At 34.6% G+C, this 27,720-nt stretch overlaps 1 protein-coding gene across 2 annotated transcripts in view; it reads right to left on the reverse strand.

Moving 5' to 3' along the window:
* Nucleotides 1-27,720, reverse strand: part of PPP2R2B (protein phosphatase 2 regulatory subunit Bbeta) — a 477,139-nt gene that overhangs the window by 437,382 nt on the left and 12,037 nt on the right. Inside the window, exon 1 of one of the 2 annotated variants that reach the window (XM_031953487.1) lies at nt 4,743-5,304. The exons of the other annotated variant lie outside the window; for it this stretch is intronic. Coding sequence (XP_031809347.1) covers nt 4,743-4,821 — 79 coding nt within the window. The 5' untranslated portion in view covers nt 4,822-5,304. Of the gene's footprint in view, nt 1-4,742; nt 5,305-27,720 lie in introns of those variants that run through there. 2 annotated transcript variants of the gene reach the window in all.

The raw sequence follows: 27,720 nt of genomic DNA on the forward strand, positions 1-27,720 counted from the left end.
AAAATGACAGATTCTCAGTGGCTAGTGCCTAGTGTTAAATTGTTGCAGTTACTAAATTTCTATAGTTTTCTTAATCAAAAGCCATGTGAATAAACCAACTAAAAAGAATTAAAATTTTAGGATGTTCTACCAAAAAAAAGAAAGAAAAGATATTAGATTTATTCTACTTGGCTTCAAAGAGCAAAACTAAGAGTATGTTTTAAATGGTATGAAAGAGAGAGGCAGATTCAGGCTTGATATAAGATGGGGAAAGACTGTCCAACTATTAGAATTGTCCAAAAATGGGATGGTATGCCAGATGATCACCTGTCAAGTATAGTGTAGAAGAGATTTTAGATTTAAAAAGCTTACAATAATTAATTATTCCAAATTAAGTATTTTCTGTTGCCTCTATATTTAAAGACAAAACTGAAACTAAAACTTCAGTTTTCTGATTATGGTGATTCTTTCTATCACACCTATGTCTAGGTAGTTAAAGCATTTATAGAAGTTCCCAGCAGGCCTCTGTGGGACTGCTCATCTGACTCCTATTTCTTTTGCTTTGAGCAAACTGATAATTAAGTAAGATATAATTATGTGAGATATATAAAATAACTTCTCTAGATATGCCGAAAATGTATGCTTCCAGTCATAAAGGAAAACAAAGGCAAAGTCGGTTTTGTGATATTCTCATAATCCTGGAAAAGTTTTAAAGGAAAAAAAAAAACTAACTCAGGTCCTGATAACAGAAATATACCATAGTTTAAGAATAAAGTGGGTGGGGAGTAGGGGGATGGGGATGGGGGTTGGGGAACACTGACAAAACTGTCATTGTTGATCTGTGACAGTTGGATCCACTAATAGATGCTGGAACTCCTTATTTTGCAAGGCAATGCTGGCACACACACACACATACATGAGCAATTTGACTAAATTTCAGAAATCTAGTCCAAATATTTAATAAGCACTGATTATGCCATTAGAACATAAGTCCTACCTTGGTGTAGAGGCTTTAGTCTTGTTAGTGGAGGACAAATCAATTGATCAATTGGTCAATAAATGTTATATTATTATATAATATATAATTATTATTCTACATATTATATGTTATGCTCCTGCTATATTATAAGCTCAGTGAGGCAAGAGACCATCTTTTCTATTTCTTTGTGGGATAGCTAGGTCTTATAAATTATATACATTAATTATATATATTAAGCACTATGTAGCACTATTCTTATGTTGAAAATACAAAGTAAAATCAAAAATAATAAATATTTATTAAGCATTTAATATATACCTAGTACTGTTCTTGGTGCTGAGGATATAAAGAAAAAGTAAAATCAGTTCCTGCCCTGAAGGAGCTTATATCCTAAAGAGGAGAAGAAGGGAGCAAGGACAGAATGTATGTGAAATAATGCATACAAGATACATACAAAGTAGATGCAAAAATAACCTTAGAGAGGAAGGCACTGATAATTAGAGGAACTGGAAAAGGCTTCCTAAGAAAATGGCATTTGAGTTTAGTCTTGAAAGAAATCAAGGATTCTAATAGCAAAAGTGAGGAAGGAGGAATCCCAGGCATAGAGGACAGTGCAAAACTATGGAGAGAGAGCCATCAAAAAGTTGGCTGCATTGGGATACATTTTGTAACCACAGCAACTCCCAGAGGCCATCTCTAAAAAGGGGTTATGATCTGGATCGATGGAAGAATTAGCCACAGATATTTCATAGATCCTTGAAAAATGAGTTTTGATGATTGTTCCAGAGCAGTTTCTCCACTTTAGGATTATTTCCTTTTACTTCTCTTCCCAATGATGAGAGTCACTGAGGCTGTCAGCGTCTTATTTGGCTATTTTTGCAAGATGGATCAGTTAATTCAGTTAAAAAGCCAATTAGATTTTGTCAACCCACTAGACTATTTTTGTCTGCAAGATGTAAAATCAGTTTGCAGGGTATTTTTTTCCTATTCAGTTCAATTCAATTAAACAAACATTTCTTAACTATTTGAGTTACAGAATACAGAGAATGGCCTTTTGGAAAGTTTATGGTTCTGATATTGGTAAACATAGGTCCCAGTCCCATCTGCACCAACTACTATCTGCAGGGTATCTGACAAATCTCTTTGTCTCTTTCTACGTCACTTCGTCACTTTCCTCATTTATAAAATAAGTTGACTGAACTCAGCTGTAAAACTATGAACTTACTAAGTACAAGTAGATCCAGATTAGTCTGAACAATGAATCCCCTCAAGTGGTCACATATACCCAACTTCACATAGCTTGAAATCATAATTTTGTAAGACATAGTAATTGGTTCCAAATAGGCAGCTCAAATTTGAATAATTCAACCACTTCAGGGGATTTTTGAATTCATAAGACCTAGCTATATCACAAAGAAATAGAAAAGATGGTCTCTTCCCTCACTAGTTTATAATATAGTAGGAGCATAGCACAAAGATAAGTTATCATACTGTGATTGCATGAAAGACACATGGTACTTAATATGTGAGATCTGAGAGGACAAGGACATTACCAATTGAGGGAATAAGGGAAAGTTTACAGAAGGGGTGATATTTGAATTGAACTTTAAAAGGGTGGGGCTAACTTCCTTTAAAAAGAATTCAACAGGTAGAGCAGGATATGGATGGGGGTAAGGATATTCCAGACCCAGAGATGAACATCAGCAAAAGCATAAAAGAAAACAGGAATATGGCAATAAAAGGGAGATTTTAAGTAGCCCAGTTTGGCTTGAGCCTAAAATATGTGACAAGTAACCCAAGAAAAGACAGCAAAATAAAGAGATACTTAATTACAGAGAGTGTTGAATAGAAGGCTACTCTGAATTTTATTCCACAGGCAATAGGGAGCCATATCATGGCTCTGAACAGAAGAGTATCATAATTGTTCTGTCTTTGTACCCCTAGCTTGGCACTTAATAAATATTTGTTGAATGATGGGATCTATGAATGAGAAAGATTGTTCTGTTGGTGGAATTAAGGATAGATTGGAGAGAAGTGAGAATAAAAGCAGAACTCAAAATGTTCCAACTAGTACAAATCACAGTTGTTGTATACAATTCCCAGGTCATTCTTTCTACTTTCTCAAGGCATTCAGTATCTTCTTCTACTGTCCAGCTTTTGCCTCCATACCAATCATGTAAAAGAACCCCTGATCTTTGGGAGGGAATGAAAAAAAAAAAAAAAAAGAGAATAAAAGCAGAGAGATTTGTTTAGGAGCTATTGTTAATCCCAGAGGGGTGGGAAAGAAGGCCTCTGCTGGGTTAGAATAGAGAGAAGGGAAAGCATGTGAGAGCTACTGTAGAAATAAAGTTGATAGAAAGTTGAAGTAATTGTATATGGCAGTTGACTGCTTGTTTTGGCATCTTATAGACCCAATCTATGAGTTGTGTCTCTCTGTTACAGAGAAGGAGTTATTTCTCTAAGCTATCAAAAGAAGATGATAGGGAGGATAGGAGATTAAAAAATAAAATGACATTTCTCAAAATATATATTTCGTTAAAGTCAAGATCACTGGCAAGCTAACAGTCATCCCAATCTCCTGTGATATTTCCCTGGAGCTTCTGATGGAAAAGAGCCTAGCTTCCCTGTACCCTGTATTTCATTTCTCTCCCACTCAAAATACACAGCTTCCTACCCAGGCTCCTTCCTTCTAATAAGGAGGAATGTCATTTGCAAGTTTTCCACAAATATTGGTTACACAACTCAGCCTGGGCACTACTTTTCTTAAGACCACACTGACTCTTTGGGGCTCTCCCTTCTAAGCCCACTGATTACATTGGCAATCTTCATGTCTGATAGGGTGCCGGAGGATTCACTACCAAGAGCTCCTGTTCTCAAAATCCCTCTTTTTCAGGGGTAGCAGGGAGAGAACAAACAGAATAACCCGATGCCAGTGGTGCATAAGGAACAAGGAGATAAATAGTTACAGTGAGAATACTGAAGCCTCAGGATGGTGATTTTAAAAATGTTTAGAATATACACACACATTCAGATATACACATATATGCAAGAAACATGCTAGGCGAGAAGAGAGTTTTAGAGACATTCTCTTAGAACCACAAATAATAATTCAGCCACTTCAGGGGACTCATTATTTGTACTAATCTGGATCTGGTTCTATTACAAAGCAATATAAAGTTTAGGTAAAGCATTAACTTCAGCTCCTATGAAAATAGATTTCAAGCAAGTGCAGAAAGTCAGCTCTGACCTTTTCAGTGTGCAACATAAGTATAGGCTCCAAGTGAACAACTCCAACAGCCAACAAACACTATCCCATTACGTCAAAAGCCCAAATCTATTTGGCTAATTGCTGTCTTGGGCATGCCCCAAGTTATTACACAGACAGTGACAAACTTGAGAGCCTAAGAAAACGTGCCTGGCAAAATCTAGTGAAAATCTGTCTTGACATCAGTTTTGATGACTTGTTTGCGTGCTCAGTGTGATCAAATGAGAACTGGCAGAAACATTCTAGAATCATTTTCCCATCCATGTCAGGATTCACCTTTTTGACACAATCATGCTTTTTTTTTAAAAAAAAGTCTTTCCTTGAGGGAAGAATCTCTATCTAGAAGGCAGTCAGGCTGATCTTACAAGCAAATCGAAGTCTGTCACCAGCAAGCTTTTGCCAAGAACAGCAGTCATCTAGAATCTGTGAAAAGCAGTGTCAGCAGAGCTTTGGGGGAAGTCAGACACCCATCCCACTTGCTTTCCACCCTCCCAGACACCCGCCCTCTCTGGTCGGTACCTTCTGTGTGGCAGCTGGAAGAGAGGATGGTGTTCGGAGGTCGGAAGATGTAAGGCAGGTAACGAGAAAAGCATTTCATCTTCCAGAAAAAAAATTAATTCTAAATCAAAAACCAGTTTCCTGAATCCATGAGGATTCTTTTGGCTTTCCAGGCAGGCTACATCACCGATAGGTTTATGTAGGATCTCTCCCAGATCTGCAAAGCCAGGAAGCCTGAGGAAGAACTGGCAGTGGACCCCATTTTGCCATCAGCACCAGGAAGAGCTGCTTACATTTCTGCATGCAGCTCAAACTCAGAAGCCCCCAAGCAAGTCGGGATATAAGCACTTCATTGGCTGGAGCTCATCAGAGCAGGATTTGCTGAGTAAGTCAGTCCTGCCTGTAAACACACACTGAACAACACTGTCCAAAATCAGCTTCCACCTTTTTTCCTTCTCCTGGTCAGTTTCTCTTTCAGAAATAGAAATCCAGCAGGATACGGGAGCACTGAGGATGAATGACCATCTCTTAATCAGCTAGAAGATCAGATGAAACAAAGGCAGCACAGAGCCCTGCTCCGGGGAGAGACTGCTGTTAAGAGGAGTCGCCCTGTCAAGCCAGGGATCTCAGGAATATTAAAGTACTGTGCAATGAAATGGGTCTCTGTCCCTGCTTAATCTAAATCTGATTCTTTCTTCTTGTTCTTGTTCTTCTTCTTTTTAATACCAAAAACAAAACAAAGGGGCCATTTATCACTTAGGTGCACCAGAACATAACAGGGTTGAGGAATCAGTGACAGGGGACTAACACTGACAGATTTTGTTCCACAACTGTGTGCTTGCTTTTTTTCCTGCCAGCACTCACACAAGAGCAGTAACTTCAGCTCAGAGTGGGTTGCTTTTGAAATTTAAAGCCACAGTACAAGAATGATAGAACCTGAATCCAAATGAATTGCCTCCTTCCCTACATATGTGAATCCTCATGGAGGTGAGAGGATTAGGGTCAGGTCAGTCACAGAACAATATATTACTGGATGAAAACCTACCTGGAGGTTAGAGGGAAAGGGGAAAATGCCCCCCACATTATAGTTATGTGAAATTTTGTGACCACAGTAATTCCCAAAGACCACCTCCTAATGCACAGAAGGGCTGCACTCTTCATCCATGGAGGAATAGCACTCACACTGATGAAAACAGACTAAGGTAAACTGATGAAGCCCCCTGGCTCTGGAGACATTATGCCAAAGCAAATGTAGTTTCCCTCGTGTCTAAGCCAGGACTGGTTAGGAATAGTCCCTGTTGCTGAGGCAATGTTACATATGGAACCAAAGGGAAACTGTCCAACTGAAGTTCATTTGGTAGGGAATAGGGTGGAGTATTTAGAGAGTGGGGCTGACTTCTCAAGCCAATGCATAAAACTGACTTATTAAACTAATCTGTTCTTCTGGTTTTAAACTATCTGCCTGACCCCAGGCAGAGTCTCTTCCCTTACTTCATGAAATCTATAATTCTCAGATATTAACTCATGCATCTGATCCCAACTCATGCCCTGCCTCCAGCCCCTCTGTTTAGCAACTTCCAATAACCCTGGCAGGGCCAGGAGGAACATCATAGGATGCTCTTTTGCTAATTGTCATCATCTCATCAAAGAGAAGATGTAAATATTCTTCATTACTCTACATAGAGATCAAGAGAAAATAAAACTCTTCCAGGTTCTATGTAACAAACAGCAATGACAAATTTTAAATATCAGCAAAACAATCTTTCAAAAAGTGTGATTTTTTAGAAGACTTAATATGAACATGTTTTAAAGAAATCCATAAGAACTATTTTCAGGCTTTTAGGACTGTCAGCTTTTTATAAAAAATTATTTTTCACTGGGGGAATATGGATTACATCAGAGAGCAGGTTACTATTGTTCCAGCCAGGGCAGTCACAAGGCACCTCTGTGCTTTGCTGCTCATGATCACCTTCAACTTGTATTTGTATGATGTCAAACAACCAGTTGATTCAGGCAATTTAGTGAAGCAACTAATCAATTCAATGGAGAAAATCATCTACCCCACGATAAATATCCTCTGAAGAGAGCCTCAGTCATGGGAACTGAATTGTTGGTTCATTTTAATGAGATAGAGACATTTAGAAGGCTATTTCTAAAATGGAAGGGTGAATACACCATGAATTTCCAACCTCTTTTGTCTGGATTATCTGAACTGACTTCATGGACAATCACAAATTTACTGGAGAAAAGCACATGGTAATATTTTTCTGATATATATTCAGAATATAAAACTTAATTTTAGCAACAAACACGTTTAAAATTCACTATCTTCAGACAGAGATAAAAGAGGGAATTTTTGCTCAACTACTCCAAACCATACCTGAAGCAAGCACCATTCTGGGAGAACATAGAGATATCTGTGGTGATTGACAGGATAGGGTTGACACTTGCTGTAGTTTGTCAGAAAGCATCTTCTTATTTTAATTATTCTTGCTAATTTCTGTTGTATTATATATAATCTCTATAGCTCTATGTCAATGCATTCTAAATTTAGTGTCCTGGGACAGGCCCGGATCTTCAGTATTTAGTTCTATGTACAGAACATATGTACAAAGTTTAGATAAAACTTCATTTTTGTCTTCATGGAGATCAGTCTAGTAGGAAAATGAAAATGATACAGACTATTGCATGAATAATGCCTTAGAATTATAAAACAAAGTATTTCATGAGGTAAGAAAATAAAATGGTAGCTGAACCAAGTTGGATTAGATAAGATTAGGCCCCAATAATTGCTGAGCAATTCTCAACCTTTGTAATCAAACCTCTGCCACCAAAGCAGACTACAGAAGCCCTTTTTATTACTTTTTTGTCCAATTAATTAGAATCATAAAATTAGAAGAAACCATGTTGTTCTTCAACCCTTCTTATTATCCAGATGGGAAAGCTTAGGTCCAGAAGCATTACTTACTCTTAAGTAAAATAGTAAATAGTAAAGAGGAGAATTAGTATTTAAGCCCAATCCCTTTTGCTTCATACCCAGCATTCTCCAGTATCATACTGCCTAGACTTCTTCCTCTCAACTTTTAATGCTTATTGTCTGGATAGCTCATTTGAGCACTTCTGACAAATTTGCTTCATTAACTACTACATGTGTGTACTTGTAATTTCCCCAAAATGGTTAATTTTTTTTTTTAGAAGGCAGGGTAGTCATGAATCTCAGTTCGTCTTGTATAAAAGAATAGTGTTTAGTTGGTTGATCCGAGGCTATAGTGTTTCCTATTTAACTATTCATTGATTTTCTATGAATCTTCACTGATATCTTATTGCTATAATTAGATGTCATTATAATATAGCTATTACCTTAATTTGAAACAAAAAGCCAAATATGGGCTATACACAAATTTTAGGAGAACTGCTTTTAAAGTATTTGGTTTTCCCTGTCCTCATTAAAAAATATATTTTTTCCCTATAACCCAAAATAGAGCTGTGTTTCCCCTTACAGCATGCATGATCAGTAATCCACGTGAAGGGGGGCCCAGATAGAATTTCTTCTATCATCCCAACTGAGTTGGAATTGCTGACATATTTCTTAAAATCTTCCTCATCACATTGTAAATAACTTTTGGCAGTGGAAAGGATGATAGAAGACCTCGTTGGTGATGACCTTGATTCCTTTCTCAGAATCACATAACATTTTGCTTATACTTATTTGATATATGTATCTATGAATGAGTTTGCAACATTTCAAATCTGTTGGGGGGGGGTATCAGTGCTCTTCAATTAAATATCAAAAACAAGCATGTATTAAGTGCCTCCAAAAACCAGATATTAAGGATACAAATATAAAGAATGAAACATTCCCTACTCTCAAGGATTTTCTCTTTTAATGGGAGAAACATCAGGAAACATTTAAGTATATACAGAATAATTATAAAGAGAATAAATATAAATGAAAACAGAGTAGTTAAATATAAAATAGTTAGGGAGGACTCAAGGCAGCTAAATAGTACAATGTATAAAGCACTAGGTAGAGAGTCAGGAAGATTCAACTTCAAATCCAGCTTCAAAAACCTACTAGCTGTGTGATCCCATGCAAGTCGCTTAACTTGGTTTGCCTCAGTTTCCTCAGCTGTAAAATAAGCTGGAGAAGGAAAAGGCAAACCACCTCTGCATCTTTGCTAAGAAAACCCCAAATGGGATCATGAAAGTTAGAAGTAATTGAAACTACTGAATAACAACAGCAGAGAGGGTTAGCCACTGGGGGATTGGAAAAGACTTCATACAGAAGATAATACTTGAACTGCATCTTGAAGGAAAAGAAATTCTATGAAGTAGAAGTAAGGAGAGAGTTTTTTCAAGAATGAGAGTTGGCCACTAAAAAGGTACAGAGATGGAGACAGACTGCCACATGTGAGGAATGGGGAAAAGGCCAGTTTGAGTGGATCTCAGAAAACAGAAATCGGAGTAATGTAGAATGAAGACAGAAAGATAGATTGAAACTAAGTTCTTAAGACATTTAAAATATAAACAGAGAAGTTGATACTTTATCTTGGGGAAAACTGGAGTCTGAAAACAGGAGTAATGTGGTCATACCTGCCCTTAAGGAAAATTACTTTGGCAACTGTGTGTAGGCTAAATTGGAACAGGAAAAGACTCAAGGAAGAGAGATGCATTAGGAGGCTATTGCAGTAGACTGGGTGAGAAGTGATGAGATCCCTAACTAAGGGGATTGGTATGTAAGAAGAGAGAAGAAATCTATATGTGAAAGATGATGGGTATTATAAACAGTAAAATTTGACAATTAACTGGATAGATGAGATGAGGGAGAATGAGGAGTCAATGACAATGCCAAGATTACAAACCTCAGAAATTAAAAGAATCTTGGTGCTTTTGGCATAAATAAGGAAACCTGGAAGTTGGGTGAATTTGGAGGAAAAGATAACGAGCTCAGTTTTGGACAAGTTGAATCATTTCTAGCAATGGTTATTATGATGACTCGTGGACTTTCCTCACCATTGTCCTCCAGGAAGAAGGAGGAAAAAGAGATGAAAAGAGCTAAGAAGTATTTACTTTTCTGTCTGCTATGTGCAAAAAGATAGTGAGAGGAAGAGCCACAGAAGATTTACACCATGAATTCCTACCTACTATATCCATTTGGTCAAGTCACATATGCTAGAATTTAGGTCTCCTTAGTTCTTATCTTTTGAAAATTGGAAAATTCTATATTCAAACATTTTTCATATGTGAATGGAAGTGATATCTCTTTTTCTAAGAAAGGTATAAGTTTGAATTAAAGGGATTTTTACCTTATTTATAACAAGCAAGTATACCCTCAGTTCATTCAACATGATCCACTGGGAACTTTTAACATTCTAGATGGATGAGAGTAGGAAATGAAGTAGTCCCAAGGATATTGCCAACTATGATCAAGCAGGTAGGTTCCTAGTATATCATGAGTTTAGGGGTATGTGTTATGGCTATTTTTGTATATATTGTACTCTTGCTTTACCCATTGACTAGACTCCAACTTTTCTGGGGGAAAGCCTAAGATACCAGATGGAGATAATAATATCACCAACTTGTATGTAAAATGTCTGCAAGATGCATATAAAAGCATTTTGTAAATCTCAAAATACTATTGTATAAATGTAAGAAAACTATTATTATAAGCTATTCTTGCATCTACCTTAGTACCTAACTCACTGTTCTAAATATAACAGGTTTTAAAGAAATATCTATTGCCAAAAATATATAAACAAACAAACAAATAAATAAAAGAAGGAAGGAAAATAATAAAAAAGGAAGGAAGGAAGGAGAGAGGGAGGGAGAACTATTGAATAAATTGTGGGAGACACTATTCTCTGCATCACAATCTGAGGCTCAGACTTAGTAGGATCCATTTGGGACTTCAGGATTACTGAAACAGCAGTGCACATCTTGTACCTTCAGCATGTAACTTTCTTCTTGGTTTGAGGTAACAAATAGGATGAAAGAAGTGAAAGAGAATCTCTCTTATTATTAAATTATTTTTTGCTCTTGTCACTGGTTGGCAATTCTCAATTAGCATTCTGTCACCAATACTAATATAAAAACCTACTAAACTCATTGCTGGCTGACCAGGAGCATATCAACAATTTATCCATTGGAAAGAAAAATAAAGGCCACCTTTTCTTTAGGCAATTAGGTGATGCATAGGATAGAAAGAGGGACCTGTAATCTGTAAAAGACCCAAAGTCAAATTCCACCTCAGACACTTACTATTATAGGACACAAGGTAATTTGTTTAACTTCCCTATGTCTCACTTTCCCCATCTGTCAAATGAGGAGATTAAACTTTATATCCTCTCTTTTCCCCCTAAGTCTATAATCCTACCTTCATATTTTCATGTGTCTCATAGCTATTTCTGGAGTAAAATCCCTGCATACAAAGTTCCTTTGCAACTACCCTGTCACAAAGTGAAGTAACTATTTTTAGTCCTAACCAGCTGTCCTATGTCCATCCCAATTGCTGAATAGGTGAAGAACAGAAAACAAAATGAATTACAAACTCTGTAGACCTTGTGAGAATTTTTGTTGTTCAAGCATTCAAGCGTGTCTGACTCTTCATGACCCCAAGAACCATGGCACTTAAATCCCTCACCATCTCTTAAAATCTGTCCAAGTTCATGTTCATTCATTTCTATGACACAATATCTGACTTTTGTACCTTAACTTTCAACTCATAAAAGGTCACGATAGCAGACACCTGGAGTATGTTTTCTTAATAAATATTCTAAAATATTTTAGGAATATCTTGATTCTCTGGTTACAGTTTGAGATAAAGAAATAAAAAAGACTAAACGGTTTAGAGAGGGCTCAGAAGCCTCATGCTTCTCTGAGCATCAGTATTTTCTTCAAGAAAAGTCAGACAGCTATAGCTTACACAGAAAAAGGATTTGACTATCATAACAACAATCCATTAACAAACATTTTTAAGTGCCTACTATATTGGGCACAGTGCTAAGAATTGAGGATACAAAGAAGACAAGAACATAGTAGGAATAATTTCTAAATCAGTTTTCTGTATCTAAGTAGGCCACTGACTATTTAGAACAATGATCAAAATCAGTAGCAAAATAAAAGGAAAAAGAAGGAAAAATTGTGGAGTATGACAATATTTTTAATCTGGCATATTCGAATAAACTTGTAGATTGAAAATTGGCATTGGGAAAAGGACATATTCAACTTATGATTATTTTCTATAACTGAGGGAAGCTGTGTGGTAAAGGAGAAAAAAATGCTGTTTCTGGAGACATTGGGCTTTCTGATACTTACTGCGTGACCTTGGACAAATCATTTAATCTCTTATTTCCTCCTCTATAGAATGAAAGAATTGGACTAGGTGGCCTCTGAGGTCCCTTTGAGTTTCAGATTTATGATCCTATGATAAAAAGCCATCACTACAATAAAAAGGTCAAAAGGACCCAGAAACAGCATGAACCAGCAAACCTTGGCTCTCCTTATCAAGTCTTGGCAAATAAGAGCAGCACCAGTAAAGAATTCACATTCATTCACACCACATTAAAATAAGGTTATAAAAACTGTCACCACACAAAACAGTTAAGAATAGTAAAGAGAGGGGAAATTAATCTTCAGAAAGCTTGATGTGAGACCCAATGACCCTAGAAAATCCCAAGAACATTTTTAGGGAGGGGAATGGAGAATAACAAATAAGGAAAACTAAAAAAGATTTTCCAAGATTTCTATAATGACATATTTCTAAGAAAATGACTTTAACACATTGGGATGCTAACACTAGCCCCCAGTATTCTAAAGGAGAACTTTTTAAAAAATGAAATTAGGAGGAACAGCTATACCACATCAAGGACAATCAAGAGAATTCTATGTTGGAAACAATATAAATTTTTAACAAAAAAGAATTGTTTTTCTTATACATTTGAAAGAAGGGATAATCCTGAAAAATTAGGGGAAAAACATGAATAATATTATCAGCAAACAAAGATGATCAAAGATAAATCAGTTACTATTGACTCACTTGCCTATTTTCTCATTTTTATAAGGTATTTTTGGAAGTGATCTATATATGTATAGATCCTTAATGTATAAATATCCTTGATGGGAATGGGAAAAGTCTTAATAAGCAATTTTCTATAGCAGATCACGTCTTCAATCATATTAATTGATCATATGATAGAGAATGCTACTCTATTTACTATTTTTTTAATATCTAAATTGATAGAGAAAAATGCAATTTTTCATGGCAATCTTTCAATAAAATGTCTCCCATGAATATGTGAAAATCATATATGGTTCTTCATAGATATAGCCATAGATAACTGTTCAAGAATTCTCTGATTATTAACATTAAAGGAGGCATTTAACAGGTGTACCGATAGAGCACTGGGCTTGTAGTCAGAGAGATCTTAGTTCAAATGTGACTTCATACACTTTACTGGCTTTGTGACTCCAGTGTTGGTGCTCTATCCATTGCTCTATTTAGCTGTCCCAAGTCTAATCATTTCTTAAGGCTGTCTAAGATAAGGAGGCCAGTCCTGTGGGCCATCAGTAAAATTGCATATTATTGACAGGGCAACAAACAATTTTTATCCATTTGGCTTTTCCTTTGTGTGCATATTTTGATCATAATCATTTGAATGATTTAGGTCTTAAAATTGAGACATTCTGAAATGTCCTAGGGCACAATATAAGTAAAATAACGAAATATGCAAAAAAGAAGCATCTGGAAGACTTGACCATTTATATGGAATCTATTTTCAATCTGAATTCTGTCTTTGGCAGTCACAATTACCTTTGGCAAGCATGTGTCTTCCTGTTTTATGTTTTACTTTGTATTGATGGTAAAAGGGTAGATGAACCAAGTTTTTGTTTATTATGACTTACAAAGAATGTTGGGTGATTTCAACTTATTCATGGGGGAAAATCTCTTGAAGGAGAGCCTTTAACATGATTTTACACTTTATACAATTAAATCTATTATAGTCAACAAATAATAGGCACAATGGGAGGTCATATTCTCTACAAATTTCCTTCAATTAGGCATCTGGAGAAAGATTGTCTGCTGTAGAACATTATTTATGAAACTTAGCTGTTCCCTTCCTTTTCTATTATCAAGGATGTCTTCAATATGTGAATAAATTATTCTCATAAGTTTTACAAAGACAGCAAAACAGGCATAAAGGTCTATGGTTAGAGGCAGGATGATATAATAGGTCATTGATTTTGGAGTCAAAAGACCTGGGATAAAATTCTAGCTTCATAAGTAAAACATATTGTGCATAAAAAATAATAAAATATGTTGTGTGACTTTGAGCAAGTAAATGTTACTTTTCTGAGCCTTAGGTTTTATTTTGTTTTTTAAAATCAGAATTGATTATAGCCACTACAATCCCTTTCAGCTTAAATCGGATATATTCTCATTTATGCTTTTTAGTAAAAACAAGATTGGTGTCTTTCCACAGGCATTTGGAGGACCGTTCCCCAAGCACTTTTTAGAAATCTTTAGTATTGATACTTTATTGCCTTGAAAATTATGCTATCCCCATTCTGGACTTCTCTCTATACTTTGTCTAGTACAGTTGCTCTCCCTAACTTTATGTTCTTAAGGACCATTTATTCTTCTTCAGGCAGCAAATTAAAAAAAATTATATTAGTATTTGTATGTAGTTATTACAATGTCATGAATAGAGAAAAGAGATTAGTTAAGAAGCTGGATTGTTACAGAAATGTGTACAGATCTTTTCCATTTTACACTTGCTTGTCGTTTCACTTTGATTCTTAAATAACGTAGAGATGATCTAGCTTGTTCTCTAGCCAAGCTTTCAGTAAAATTTTTTCTTTAACTATTTTTTGTCATTTTATGAGGCAATAATACTCACATTCTCTTAACATCCTTTTCCATTAGATTGTACAAGTAAATTTTTATTCCGGACTGGCATTGTTGTTTGGCTGGTATATCTTTCCTGTTGGCTAAATAAATAAATAAATAGTTTTCTGACCAAGGCAATCCTATTCTTTTTAGCTCTTCTTATTGAGTGGTTGATTTACTTAAGTTAAACATCCTTAGGAAATAGTGATAGTCTCAATCCATCTGTCTTCTTTTATCTATTTCCCAGTTTTGGGGACCAACATCCTATTTAAATAGATTAGTTTAAAGTTTTCTCAATTGGACAACACAACTTCTCATTGTTACTCTTTCCTAATTTTGGCCTTTGTTCTTACAAATTGATGTCCTGACAGCTGATTCAGAAATAGTTTTACAAAGCCAGTCTTTTGTCCCCCAATTATTTGAAATAAAATCAACAATTTTTGTGATGCATGCCATGTCCAGTAACTCCCAGTTCTATTCTTGGACAAAGCATGCATGGTGTATGGAAATGAGATTACTAGTCTACACACTGTTGCCCTCTTTCATTTCCTACTCCTGGACTATGCTCTTTAATTTATTTTTAGCCATCTTTTTCCACACCCATCTTTTCATTGAAGTCACTAAGTATCAAGGTATGTGTTTATTTAATTTGTAGGGCATTATCAAATAATTTGCAGAATTTTTCTATATCTTCTACAGATATTAGTGCAAAATCCAGAAAATGTTAAATTGGAAAGGGACTTAGATTGTTTGTATATAGTAACAATAGTGAGGAAATAACAGATAGACATTCTTACTGTTGTACTGGTACCCATGGAAAGTGAAAAGAATTAAAGGAAGATGTCTGTTATATTGAATAGATCCTCTATGGAAGAAAAGGGAGGAAATTTTCATCTTCCTAAAGTCAAATCTGGCCTCAAACTAGTTGAGAGCCCTGGGCAAGTCATTTAACCCTGTTTACCTTAGTTTCCTCAATTGCAAAATGAGCTGGAGAAGGAAAGGCAAACCACACCTGTATATTTGTCCAAGAAAGCTCCAAATGTGGTCATGAAGAGTCAGATACAATTTTAAAATGTGTGAACAACAATAATTCAGAAGAATCTCCCTATCTATAATTGTTGAAATCCTACCATTAAATAATTATTCTGTATTTCCAAAAGCTTCTTTAGTGGAAAGAGAACTGGATTGACTAGGGGCTGAAATACTTGGGTCTAATTCCATTTTATCATTTACTTTCTTTTTATTATTATTATTATTTTTTTAATTTAATAGCCTTTTATTTACAGGTTATATGCATGGGTAACTTTACAGCATTAACAATTGCCAAACCTCTTGTTCCAATTTTTCACCTCTTACCCCTCACCCCCTCCCCCAGATGGCAGGATGACCAGTAGATGTTAAATATATTAAAATATAAATTAGATACACAATAAGTATATATGATCAAACCGTTATTTTGCTGTACAAAAAGAATCAGACTCTGAAATATTGTACAATTAGCTTGTGAAAGAAATCAAAAATGCAGGTGGTTATAAATATAGGGACTGGGAATTCAATGTAGTGGTTTTTAGTCATCACCCAGAGTTCTGGTTCAGTTCTTTACTGCTCCATTGGAAATGATTTGGTTGATCTCGTTGCTGAGGATGGCCAGGTCCATCAGAACTGGTCATCATATAGTATTGTTGTTGAAGTATATAATATCATTTACTTTCAGCAGGTCATTTCACTTCTCTGTAACTCCATTTTCTCATTTTTGAAATGGGACTGCTAACATCTGCCCTTCCTTCTTTAGAGGACTGTTTTAAGGATAAAATAAGATCATAAAAGAGAAAATCCTTTGAAGAATTATAAAGTGCCACATAAATACAAGATATTATCATCAATATCAATAATAATAAGTAAATCATAATCATCAATGCCTTATTGCAAATTCATTTATGAAATTGTCAGAAAATCAGAGCAGGTTCCTAGAGATCAAGACACAAGACAAACATACCTATGGGAAAATAGAAAATGTTCAGTGAAGCAATTGCTCAATGGAAGATCCTTGGCAGTAGAAGTAAAAGAGAGTTCTACACATCTGAGATAGAAGGTGTTGAAACTGGGGAGAGAGCCCCCTGAAAAGAAAATTGGGAGGAGGTAAAAACTAACAATGGTGCCCTGGAAAGTCTCAGTGGGCCCTAACTCTCTTTATTTTTGACATTAACTAAACAGAGATAATTCACTGGATGTTTCTTAGGTCTTTTTAGGTGGATTTCATGAAGCTCTGCCTCCATGTTGAGGCTTCCAGGGATCTCAAAGACAATCAATTGAACTCAAAGTAACCATAGAATATGGCCATGACATGAACATAAGTGGGATGGAGGTCTCACGTGGCCTCTTGTTTCCATTCAGCTGCTCTAACTTGTGTGAAAAATTCTTCTCTTTAATCCTTCATTGGAGAGTTCTGTAAACTTCCTTTTCAGATTCCTTAGTGAAAATTGGTTTTATTAAGACTAATGAAGAAAAAAAAAAAAAGAAAGATGTCTAGAGAGTTTGCTAATTTGTCTAAGCTCAGATAGGAGTCTGAGTTCTCTCTCTTAAGTCAAAAGAAAATGAAAATGAAGCAATTATGTGGTTAATTCTAACTTAAATCCTATCTCCATTGGCATTTGAATATCACAAATTTTTGAGGTCTACTATTGAACTTATTAAGGAAGGAAATGGAAAACCACTTCAGTATCTCTGCCAAGAAAATCCCAAATCAGGTTACAAAGAGTGAGATACAACTGAAAAGTACTAAACAATGACAATAACAACATTGAATTCAATGTACTAGATAGAAATGTCTACTAAACTAACCTTAGAGGTCATCTAACACAACCCCTTCATTTTTTTAAAAAGTCTTTTATTTACAAAACATATGCACAGATAATTTGACAACATTGACCCTTGCATAGCCTTATGTTTCAGATTTTCCCCTTCTTCTCCCCACCCCCTCCCCTAGATGGCAAGAAATCACTAATATATGTTAGACATGTTAAAATATATATTAAATCCAATATGTATAAACATATTTATACAATTCTCTTGTTGCACAAGAAAAATCAGATCAAAAAGGAAAGTAAATGAGTAAAGAAAACAAAATGCAAGCACAAGAAAAAGAGTGAGAATGTTATGTTGTGATCCACACTCAGTTCCCATAGTTCTCTCTCTGGGTGTAGATGGCTCTCTTCATCACAAGATCATTGGAACTGGTCTGAATCATCTCCTTGTTAAAGAGAGCCATGTCCATCAGAATTGATCATCTTATAAGCTTGTTGTTGCCTTGTATAATGATCTCCAGGTTCTGCTCATTTCACTCAGCATCAGTTCATGTAAGTCTCTCCAGGCTTTTCTGAAATCATCCTGCTGGTCATTTCTTACAGAACAATAATATTCCACAACATTCATATACTGTAACTTATTCAGCCATTCTCCAACTGATGGGCATACACTCAGTTTCCTGATTCTTACCACTAAGAAAAGGGCTGCCACAAACATTTTTGCACATGTGGGTCCCTTTCCCTCCTTTAAGATCTCTTTGAGCCCCTTCATTTTTTAATGTAGGTATGTATATATGCATATATGGTATGTGTGTATCTATCTATATATCTCTATATATATTACATGCATGGTATATGTGTGGGTATATATAAAATACACACATATGTGTGTATACATATATATGTACACAGAAATATATACACACACATATATATGCTGTTGTTGATCAGTAGTTTCAGTTGTGCTCAACTCTTCATGACCCAATTTGGGGTTTTCTTGGGAAAAAATACTGGAGTGTTTTGTCATTTCTTTTTCCAGATTAAGAAACTGAAGCAAATGGGGTTAAGTGACTTGCATAGGGTCATGCAGCTAGAAAGTATCTGAGGTTGGATTTGAACTCAAGAAGATGAGTCTTCCTGACTTCAAGTATGGCATTCTATCTACTGCGCCACCTGGCCACCCTCCCTACATACATACATACACACACACACACACATATATATATATAATATATAGACACATATGTCCCACATATAATATATAATACATATATTTATTTACTTATAGATATAGATACAGGTTTTCTATCTGTTAATATAGATATTTAAATATTTTATATATCTATAATGTTTGAGACTACAGGCAAGTCATTCAGTTTTTCTGGGTCTTAGTTGAGAGATAGAGAGACAGACAGACAAGGAGAAGATACATATATATAGTTATACATGTGCATAAAATATGCATACATATATAGTGTGTACATACATGTACACATGTGTGTATATTTATCTCTGTGTACATACCTACATGTATACCCCTCATATAGATACAATTATTTTTAGAATATTGGATCTAGCCACCAATCAAGGTCAAGATCACAGTAATAAGCAGCATTTTTGCTGCTTTTTGAATTTGAATTTGAATTGAGCTCCAAAAGCAACCTTCTTTTCGCTCTACTACACTAGATTTTTTATTTTTTTACCCAAACAATTCTCTTCTGCAAACTATTGAAAATATGCTTAAATAAACCTAGATAATAAATTCATGTGTGCTGCTGGAATGCTCAAAGAATCTTAAACTCATACTTATGAATTATTTTTGAATATTGGAAGTATCTCTGGCCCCTAGAAAAGAGATATCTTCTAGTAAACACAGGCGATTCCTTACCTTTTTTTGTAAAATGAAAGTCTTGGGCTTGATCTCTCAGGTTCTTCATGGATGTAAAAGGTCTAAGATTCTATAAAAAATGCATTGAATCTAGAAAAAAAGTTGCAGGTGTTTTTTGTGTGTGTGTGTTTTTTTTTTTTTCAGAAAATTATACATTGCTTTTTTTTTTTCCCCTCAGAAAGAAGATGGTACAATATAATAGAAAGAACATAGGCTCTATAGTTAGACAAATCTAGATTCAAAGTCTGGCTCTCACTTACTATCTGTAGGATCTTGGAAATTAACTTCACCTTCCTGGGTCATAGTTTTCTTATATGAAAATAAAGGAGTTGACTTTTTTTTTCCCAGAGTTCTTCCCCTTTTTTGTATAATGGACTCCTTTGGCAGACTGAGAAAGCCAATGGACTGCTTCCACAATGAATGTTTTTAAATAAAGTAAATGATAAATTTCAGATAGAGGTTATTGGAAATAAAGATCTATTTCTTTTTATCTGTTTATGGACCTCCTGTATTCTAAACACAGACTCCTTAGGGGTCTCTGGGATCCAGGTAAGAACCTTTGGGCCAGATGAGTTCAAAAGTTCCTTCCTGATCTATGTATGATCTTACAATAAAAGGCAAAGTGTAGTCTTGTGTTTTGTAAATAATGGGTCTTTTAACAGATACTTAAAGACTGAAGGAGGGGGGAGGGTGGTCTCCTTATACCTTGACTGTGGCTTCCCAGTCTTGTTATAAGTAAAGAGCTTTACATATAATACATAAGAAGTAGATACTTATTGTTTAAATTTTAGTTTTTAGTTTGATAGAATAATATAATAAATTATCCCTCTATCTTTATAAGCAATATTAATTCTGTCGATTATGTAAATATAATAATTAAATCTGTTCTGAATTACAAAAAGGAGAAAGAAGAAAGAGTAAAGAAGAAAAGAAAAGGAAGAAAAGGAAGGGACAGAGGGAGGAATGGAGACATTCAAAAATAAGGAAACGCAGCAAAGGGAAAGAATTAGAAAAGTATGTTAGGCAGGTAGGAAAGGGATTATCCTGATAAGTAGAAGGCAATATTCCAGGAAGGAAGTCCCTCCAAAGGAATTGAAGACTCTTTGAGTACAAGTACACTATGGCACAATAGTAAACTATAAAGGGAAAAATTCTGTCAAGAAAATAGATTTTTTTTCTGTTTCTCATTATGTCAAGAAAATGGATTGCCAGATTTTTATTTCTCCGCAAACTGAATGAGTTTGCCAGTTGTTTTCTTATATTGCCTACAACCTAAGATGAATGATCCTCAGCCTGAAATAAGACCAGAGGAAGACTTATTTGAGAATACACAGTAAATGAGGAAAAGTTGTTGGCTATAATTGAATACTCTTTAGGTTTCGTGGGAAACCAGTTGTGTTTTGGTGTGTCACATTGATCAAGAAAATGCTTAAATAGTGGTAAAATGTATCCTGATTATGTCTAGCACATTGCCACCATAACATTTTATGTACTAATTTTCACAGGGCCCATAAAGGCAGAGAAATAGCCTATCCAGTTTATAATAAGATTCAAAACAAGTAGACAAAGAGATTATCGGGTTTTGTGCAAAGAAAAAAAAAGCGAACCCTGAGAGAAATGCTGCTTCTTTTAGGTTCCCATGAGAGGTCAGAGGTTAATGAGATTTTGCCAAATAATCCTTACATTTATGCAGCAGGATTTAGACTAAAAGCACAACACTCCTTCTCATTCATATAGAATTTGTGCTAATCTGATCAGGCCTAAACTGAAATTTGCTTTTTCCAATCTCAAAGAAGATACTTACCATGGAAATTTCATGATATAAATAAGAGGAAGTTAAATCAATTTAAGGGAGAGAAAATTCTTTTTCAAACACTTTTAGAGTGTTTAGAGATGCTTTTAGAGCATCTATTTGAAGCAAATACTTCATGTACTATTTACAAATGCCCCATATTTATTCATTATGATAGATTGAAGCAATATAACTAGGATAGATGGCAACAACTTTTTTTTTTCCTTAAACTAAGTTCTTTGACAATCTATCCTAGTTCTTATGTTGATTTCTATATCAGTTATTTCTAGGTAACTCAGCTCCCTGCCATTGAGAAGTCCCTTGAAACAAAGGAAAATTCTTAAAAACAACTGACAATGTTTATTTTTCAACTTGAAGGCAACATTCTATATACCCACCGGGAAAAGGTAGCAAGGTGGTATAGTAGATAAAGCCCTGCACCTGAAGTAGGGAAGAGGGAGTTCATATTTGAACTCAGACATTTCCTAGCTGTGTGACTTCAGGCAAATCATTTAATCTTTGTTTTATATCATTTAGTATTACTATCATACACTCAACTTAAAAATGGGAATAATAATAGCACCTTCCTCCCAGGGATATTATAAAGACAAAATGAGATATTTGTAAAATGTTTAGCAGAGTGCTTGGTATAGAGAAGGTGCTCTATAAATACTAGCTGTTGTTATCATTTTTATTATTATTATCTCTAGGATATTATTATCAATCGTTATTAATTATCTCTTTGAGACTGAGATCGGGCCTTACATTTTCTTGGAGTTAGACTTCTTTTTAATGATAATTTTATTTACATAATTTTATGTCTCCAGGTTGTGATCACTTGAGTCTGCAGCAATTCATATAAGTCTTTCCTTGATTCCCTGAATTACTTCTATTTGTGTCTTATAGAATAATCATGTTTATCGCTGCCGTATCAAAATTTTTTTCAGCCATCTCCTAATGAATGGACAATTGTTTATTACCACAAAAGTAATGCCATGAATATTTCAGTGCATATGAATTAGCTCTTAGTGTTACTATGTAAGCTTTAAAATAACAAATATGTCTTAATTTTAAAATATACTTTGATTTTCTTTTTTAAAGATAATTTACTCTTTCCCCTTCCTTAGCCTCAATTAATAAGATTTTATTATACATTCTAAATATTCAAAAGCATAATACAACTTCTGTAGCTTGGTAATGTGCTAATTAGCCTGTATCTGGAAATATTGGTCTCCTCTTTTCTGATTTGAATAAAAAACAATTTAATTTTCAAGGTGTAGAATAACTTAAAATTTTAACACTGAAGAAGCTACATCAACTATAACTAACTTTGCTAGACCCTCAAGAAGGATCAATTGTGTTTGCTCCACTGTATGCCTACAGTTTTTTAATTAAAATGGGAAAAATATGAAAAGAAATAAACATGTTGATTATAGCAATAATCTCTTATTAGAGGTTTCCTCTGAGGACATTATTTAACTTACTCTCACCACAATTCTGTATAATTTCTGGAATAGGCAACACAATTTACATTTATACAGATATGAAATAATAAAGTTTAAGGATGACCCAAAGTGAAAATGTCAGTAACCAGGACTTAGCTATCTGTTAGCTAGATCACAATGTTAATAAAATGGGGGGAGGGTGGGGAAAGGTAGTCTTAAATTAATCTCCAAGGGGAAAACTGTCAACCAGATATATTCATAAATGACTTGTATTATTTAAATAATAATTCCCGGACTACACAAACTGAAAAAAAAAAAAAAAAAGCAAAACAAAGCATTCCATCAAATTTATTTAATGATTCAAGTATGATCATTTTATCTAAATGATGGAGAGTAAAACTAGAAGAATAAAAACTAAATCAATATTCTTAATTAATGCTGATATAAAAAATTAAATGTTAGTAAAGATACTATATAAATATATATCAAAAATTATATACTACAATCAGATTGGATTTATATCAGAACTGATTTAATATTAGGAAAACCATAAACATAATTAACCATAATAATACCAACAAAAATCATATGATTATATCAAATAGTTACAGAAAAAGTTTTGGGGGAAAAAACCCTCATTTTCTCTTTAAAGCACTAGAAAACAGAAATAAATTGACTTTTACTTAACATGGTAAATAATGTTGTATTTAAAATCAAGACCCAGAATTATATGTTATGAGTATAAACTTCAATTCATTCTAATAATTTTAGAAGTGAAGCAGATATTCCCACAGTCAAAACTTCTATTTGATATAATGTTAGCAATGCTAATTATAATAATCAGATTTTTAAAATTGAAGAAATAGGCATGGGTTTAGAAAAAACCAAAATTTTTCCTTTTTTGCTGAAGATAGTATACTTAGAGAACCTTAGAGAGTAAAGTAAAAATTAATTAAAATAATAGCTTCAGTGGAAATGTGATATATAAAATAAATTCATACAAATCATCATCATTTCTATATAATACCAATAAACACAATAGGAAGATAAAGAAAGAGAAATTCCATTTAATGTAGCTACAAAAGGTATAATATACATGTGATATTATCTACTAATATAGACATAAGAATTATGTAAATAAAACTACAAATTTTGTTTACAAAAATAGTTTAAATTAGTTAAAAATAGTTAAAATTATTGATGGTTCATGGGTAGGCTGAATCAATAGAATAAATGTAACAATACTACATATAATAATTTACTTATTTAGTGCCATATCAATCAAACCACTAAAGGATTAAGAAAATAAAACAACAAAATTCATCTGGAGGCACAAAAGGTTAGGAATCTCAAGGGAAATATAGTTATTCCATCCACATGACAACTTTCCCCAGTGGGGTTTTGATGTATTGTGGGTCAGCATAAGAAATTAAGTGCAATTTGAGGGGAGTTTTGTGAAGACATGTGAAAGTCAGTAGAAGACACATAGAAAGTTTAGAAACTCAGAAATACATAAAATTTATGTATAGTATTCTGTAATATCAACCCAAATTTTACAATAAGATATTGTAAATTCACCATAAAAGAAAAAATTTAGACTTTTTTTTGTTTGGTATGAAGGACCAAACATTTTTACTTAGATTTACTAGGCTGTGAGAGCTCTGTGCCCCTAAACCCCACAATGTAGTAGGAATAACTGTAATGGAGGGGGAGAAGCAGGAAACAAGGGGACTTTGCAGTTGATTATACTTTAAAGCAAATGATTCTCAAAACAATATGACACTGGCTTAAAAATACTAATCATTGGAATAGATTAGGTATATAACCTATAGCAGTAAGTAAACTTAAAAGCCAATCATTCAATAAACCCAAAGATCACAGATACTAGGGCAAGAACTTAGTATTCGATAAAGCTATTAGGAAAACTAGACAGTAGAATGGCAGAAATTGGGCTAGATCAACCACACACACAAGATAAAGTTTAAATAGAAGTTTAGATTTAAAAGGGTACATCATAAATAAAAAAGAGGAACAAAGAAGATACCAGCTTTCATTTGCATGGATAGGGAAAGAGTTCATGATCAAACAAATGATAGAGGTTCACAGAAGATAAAATAGACAATTTTGAATACATAAAATTTAAAAGGTTTTGTACAAACAATCCAATAAAACTGTTTGGGGTCTGACAAAGAACTAGCAAAGAGTGAAGTATCCATTGATTGGAGAGTAGCCGAACAAATCATGTTATGTGAACCAAATGGAACACAATTGAAGAAATGAAGAAAAATGGCCGTTTCAAAGAGATATGAAAAGTCTTGAAATAAGTGTACAGAGTCAAATGAGTACAGCCAGAATAACAATTGATTTATACAACAATATTAATATTGCAAAAATAAATAAATTTGAAAGTTGTAAGAACTTTGGTGAACTAAATGATCAAGCATGACTTCAGAGGACAAATAAAGAATCCTCCCACAAAGAACTTCTGTTTACATAGGTTATATCTATCAATATTTACCATATTAAAAATTAAAGTAGTATTATATTTTAGCATATATATTAGATATTATATATCAGGATATAATATATTATATCTATATTTATCTGTATCTGGATAAGTTCATTCCCCCTGCAGTATACTTTCTGGGGATATCCACATTGATGAGATTGACACATACATCTTCAGAGCTAGCTTAATGTTTGGGAGGCTCTGAAGGAAACCGTGGGAAAGGAAAGGTATTAGACTGACTACTGAACTGTAGGTCTACAGAGCTATTGTGCTGATCTCATTGTTGTAAGCCCATGAAACCTGGACATATACCAGTGCCATGGCAGGAAACTAAATCACTTCCATTTGAATTGTCTTAGGAAGGTTCTGAAGATCACCCCGCAGGAGAAGAAAACGACAGAGGGTCCTTAAAAAAAAAAAAAAAAAAAAAAAACTAAACTGCCAAGCATTCCAATTCTACTGCAAAGAGCCTAATTCCATTGGGCTGGCCACTGTTCTAATACCAAATGTACGTTTGCCAAAAAGATTATTTATGGAGAACTCACACATGGCAAGCACTCACAAGATGGTCAGAAAAAAAGTGATACAAACTCACTCTCACATTCTCTCTTCAGAACTTTAGAATTGATTATATAACATGGGAGACACCGACACAGGACACTCAGCATGGGTGCCCTCATTGGAGAAGGTGCTGTCCTTCTCCGAGCAAAGCAGAATTGAATTAGCTCAGAAGAAATGTGAGATGTGCAAAAAATGTTCATAGGGATTATTTGTGTCCAACCTGTAGCAGACCATTCCGAACTTGTATTGGTCTGATCAGCCACAGTCAGACACTGTAATTTGACTCTAACATTGTGATATCATTTCAATCCTCTTCAAAAATGAAGGACAACAACCCAGCCTAATCTAGGGTATAGAAATAGTTTTGTCTTTGAAAATTCCCTGAAATGATCTTGGATAATTATAATAGCTTCTTAATTGGGTACTCTGCTTCAAGTTTCCCTCAGTCCATTCTTCATGTCTTCCTCATCTCTCACCTAGATTAGCAGTTTTCAAACTTTTTGGTCTCGGGACTCTTTAAAATCACAGAGTAGTAAGAACTCTCCCACAAAGAACTTCTGTTTATATGGGTTATATATAGCAATATTAGTCATACTAAAAATTAAAATAGTATTACATCATAGCATATATATTCGATGTTATATATAATAATATAGTATACAAATATACAAAGATATAATATATCATATCTATAGCTATCTATCTATCTACTTGGACAAGTTCATTTACTTTGACAGTATACTTCCCAGGAATGTCCACATAGCTGTCAAAGTAATTTTTACTCAAGCACAAATCTGACCATGTTACTCCTATACTCTAGAAATTCTAGCGATTTCCTATTATGAATATAGCCAGATCTATCTTTCCAGATTCATTAAATATTCCTCTGCTAAACTGGCCTTATCTCCATTTCCTGTTTCCTTGCCTTAGCACTGATCATCCCCAATATTTAGAAAGTATTCTCTCCTTGTCTTTTCTCCTCATAGAAGAAAGGCATCATTTTTCAAGATGGAGCTCAAGAACTTCCTTCTCTCTATAAGGACTTTTTTTGGTTATCACAGCTATTAGTATCTACTCCCAACTTCTTTGTGTTTATTCTTCATATATTTATATAAGTACTTGTTGTCTCTCCTCATTATAATGTAAACTCCTTTGTATTTGCAATTCCCAGTATCTAGAAAGCACCTTACCCAGCATTTACTATATAGTAGGTACTTAATAAAGATTTGTGGCTATGTTTGTTCACTGTATTTGATGCAAGTTTTTTTTTTTTTTTTTTTTTTTACCAATTGGCAATGTATCTTCTTATTCTTGCTGCAATGACTATTTTCACCTTTTTATAACAAGGGCTATTTACTCAAAAATAGAGTAGCAAAAAGAGAGCAGACATCGAGCTAGGAAATGGAAGACCCATGTTCTTGTTATTTATTAACCATGAAATCTTGAGTAAATTAGCCAATTTCTCTGGATCTCAGCATATTCATCTGTATGATGAGAGAATTGGAATTCTATGAAGATTTGAAGGGGAAGTGATGACCATAGCACTTATAGACTTAGGCACTCAGTGACTTCATTGGCTCATCTCTATTTCTGCCATTAATCTGCCATTATCAAAGTTGGGTTTGGCAACCACAGAATGAATTGTTCTAAGAATCCAAAGCAGGCACTGGCCCCCGAGTGTCTCTAGAGCATCAGGGAAGCTGATCCAATCACTTTTGTTTTTTCTCCTGAATCATTCATCTAGAAATAGAGTAAAAAGTGTCTCCCCAGTCAGTGAAGTCTTGTGAAATATCTGCATTGTCTGCTGAGAACTCTGGGGAAGCGAAGTGTGAGTGACTTTATGAGCTTAGCAGCCAAATGGAAAATGGTAGATTTCTTTCTCTGCCATGCTTAATCGGCACCATTTAAAAACACAGACAGAGGTCCCATAGAAGCTGCTTGGCTTTTTCTCTGTCATTTTTTACCCCCATCCTTAGCAAAGAAGCCAATGCCCCAGTGTTGACCCCGTCCTGAAACAACTGTGTGATTCAATTTTGTCAGCTAAAACCCTGTCCACCCAAGTGTTTGGTGGCCCTGGCATCGGGCACTATGTCTTATAAATCTCCCTATCCATA

The sequence above is a fragment of the Sarcophilus harrisii genome, chromosome 2 (assembly GCF_902635505.1).
Source record: "Sarcophilus harrisii chromosome 2, mSarHar1.11, whole genome shotgun sequence".
In the NCBI taxonomy this organism is placed as follows: domain Eukaryota; kingdom Metazoa; phylum Chordata; class Mammalia; order Dasyuromorphia; family Dasyuridae; genus Sarcophilus; species Sarcophilus harrisii.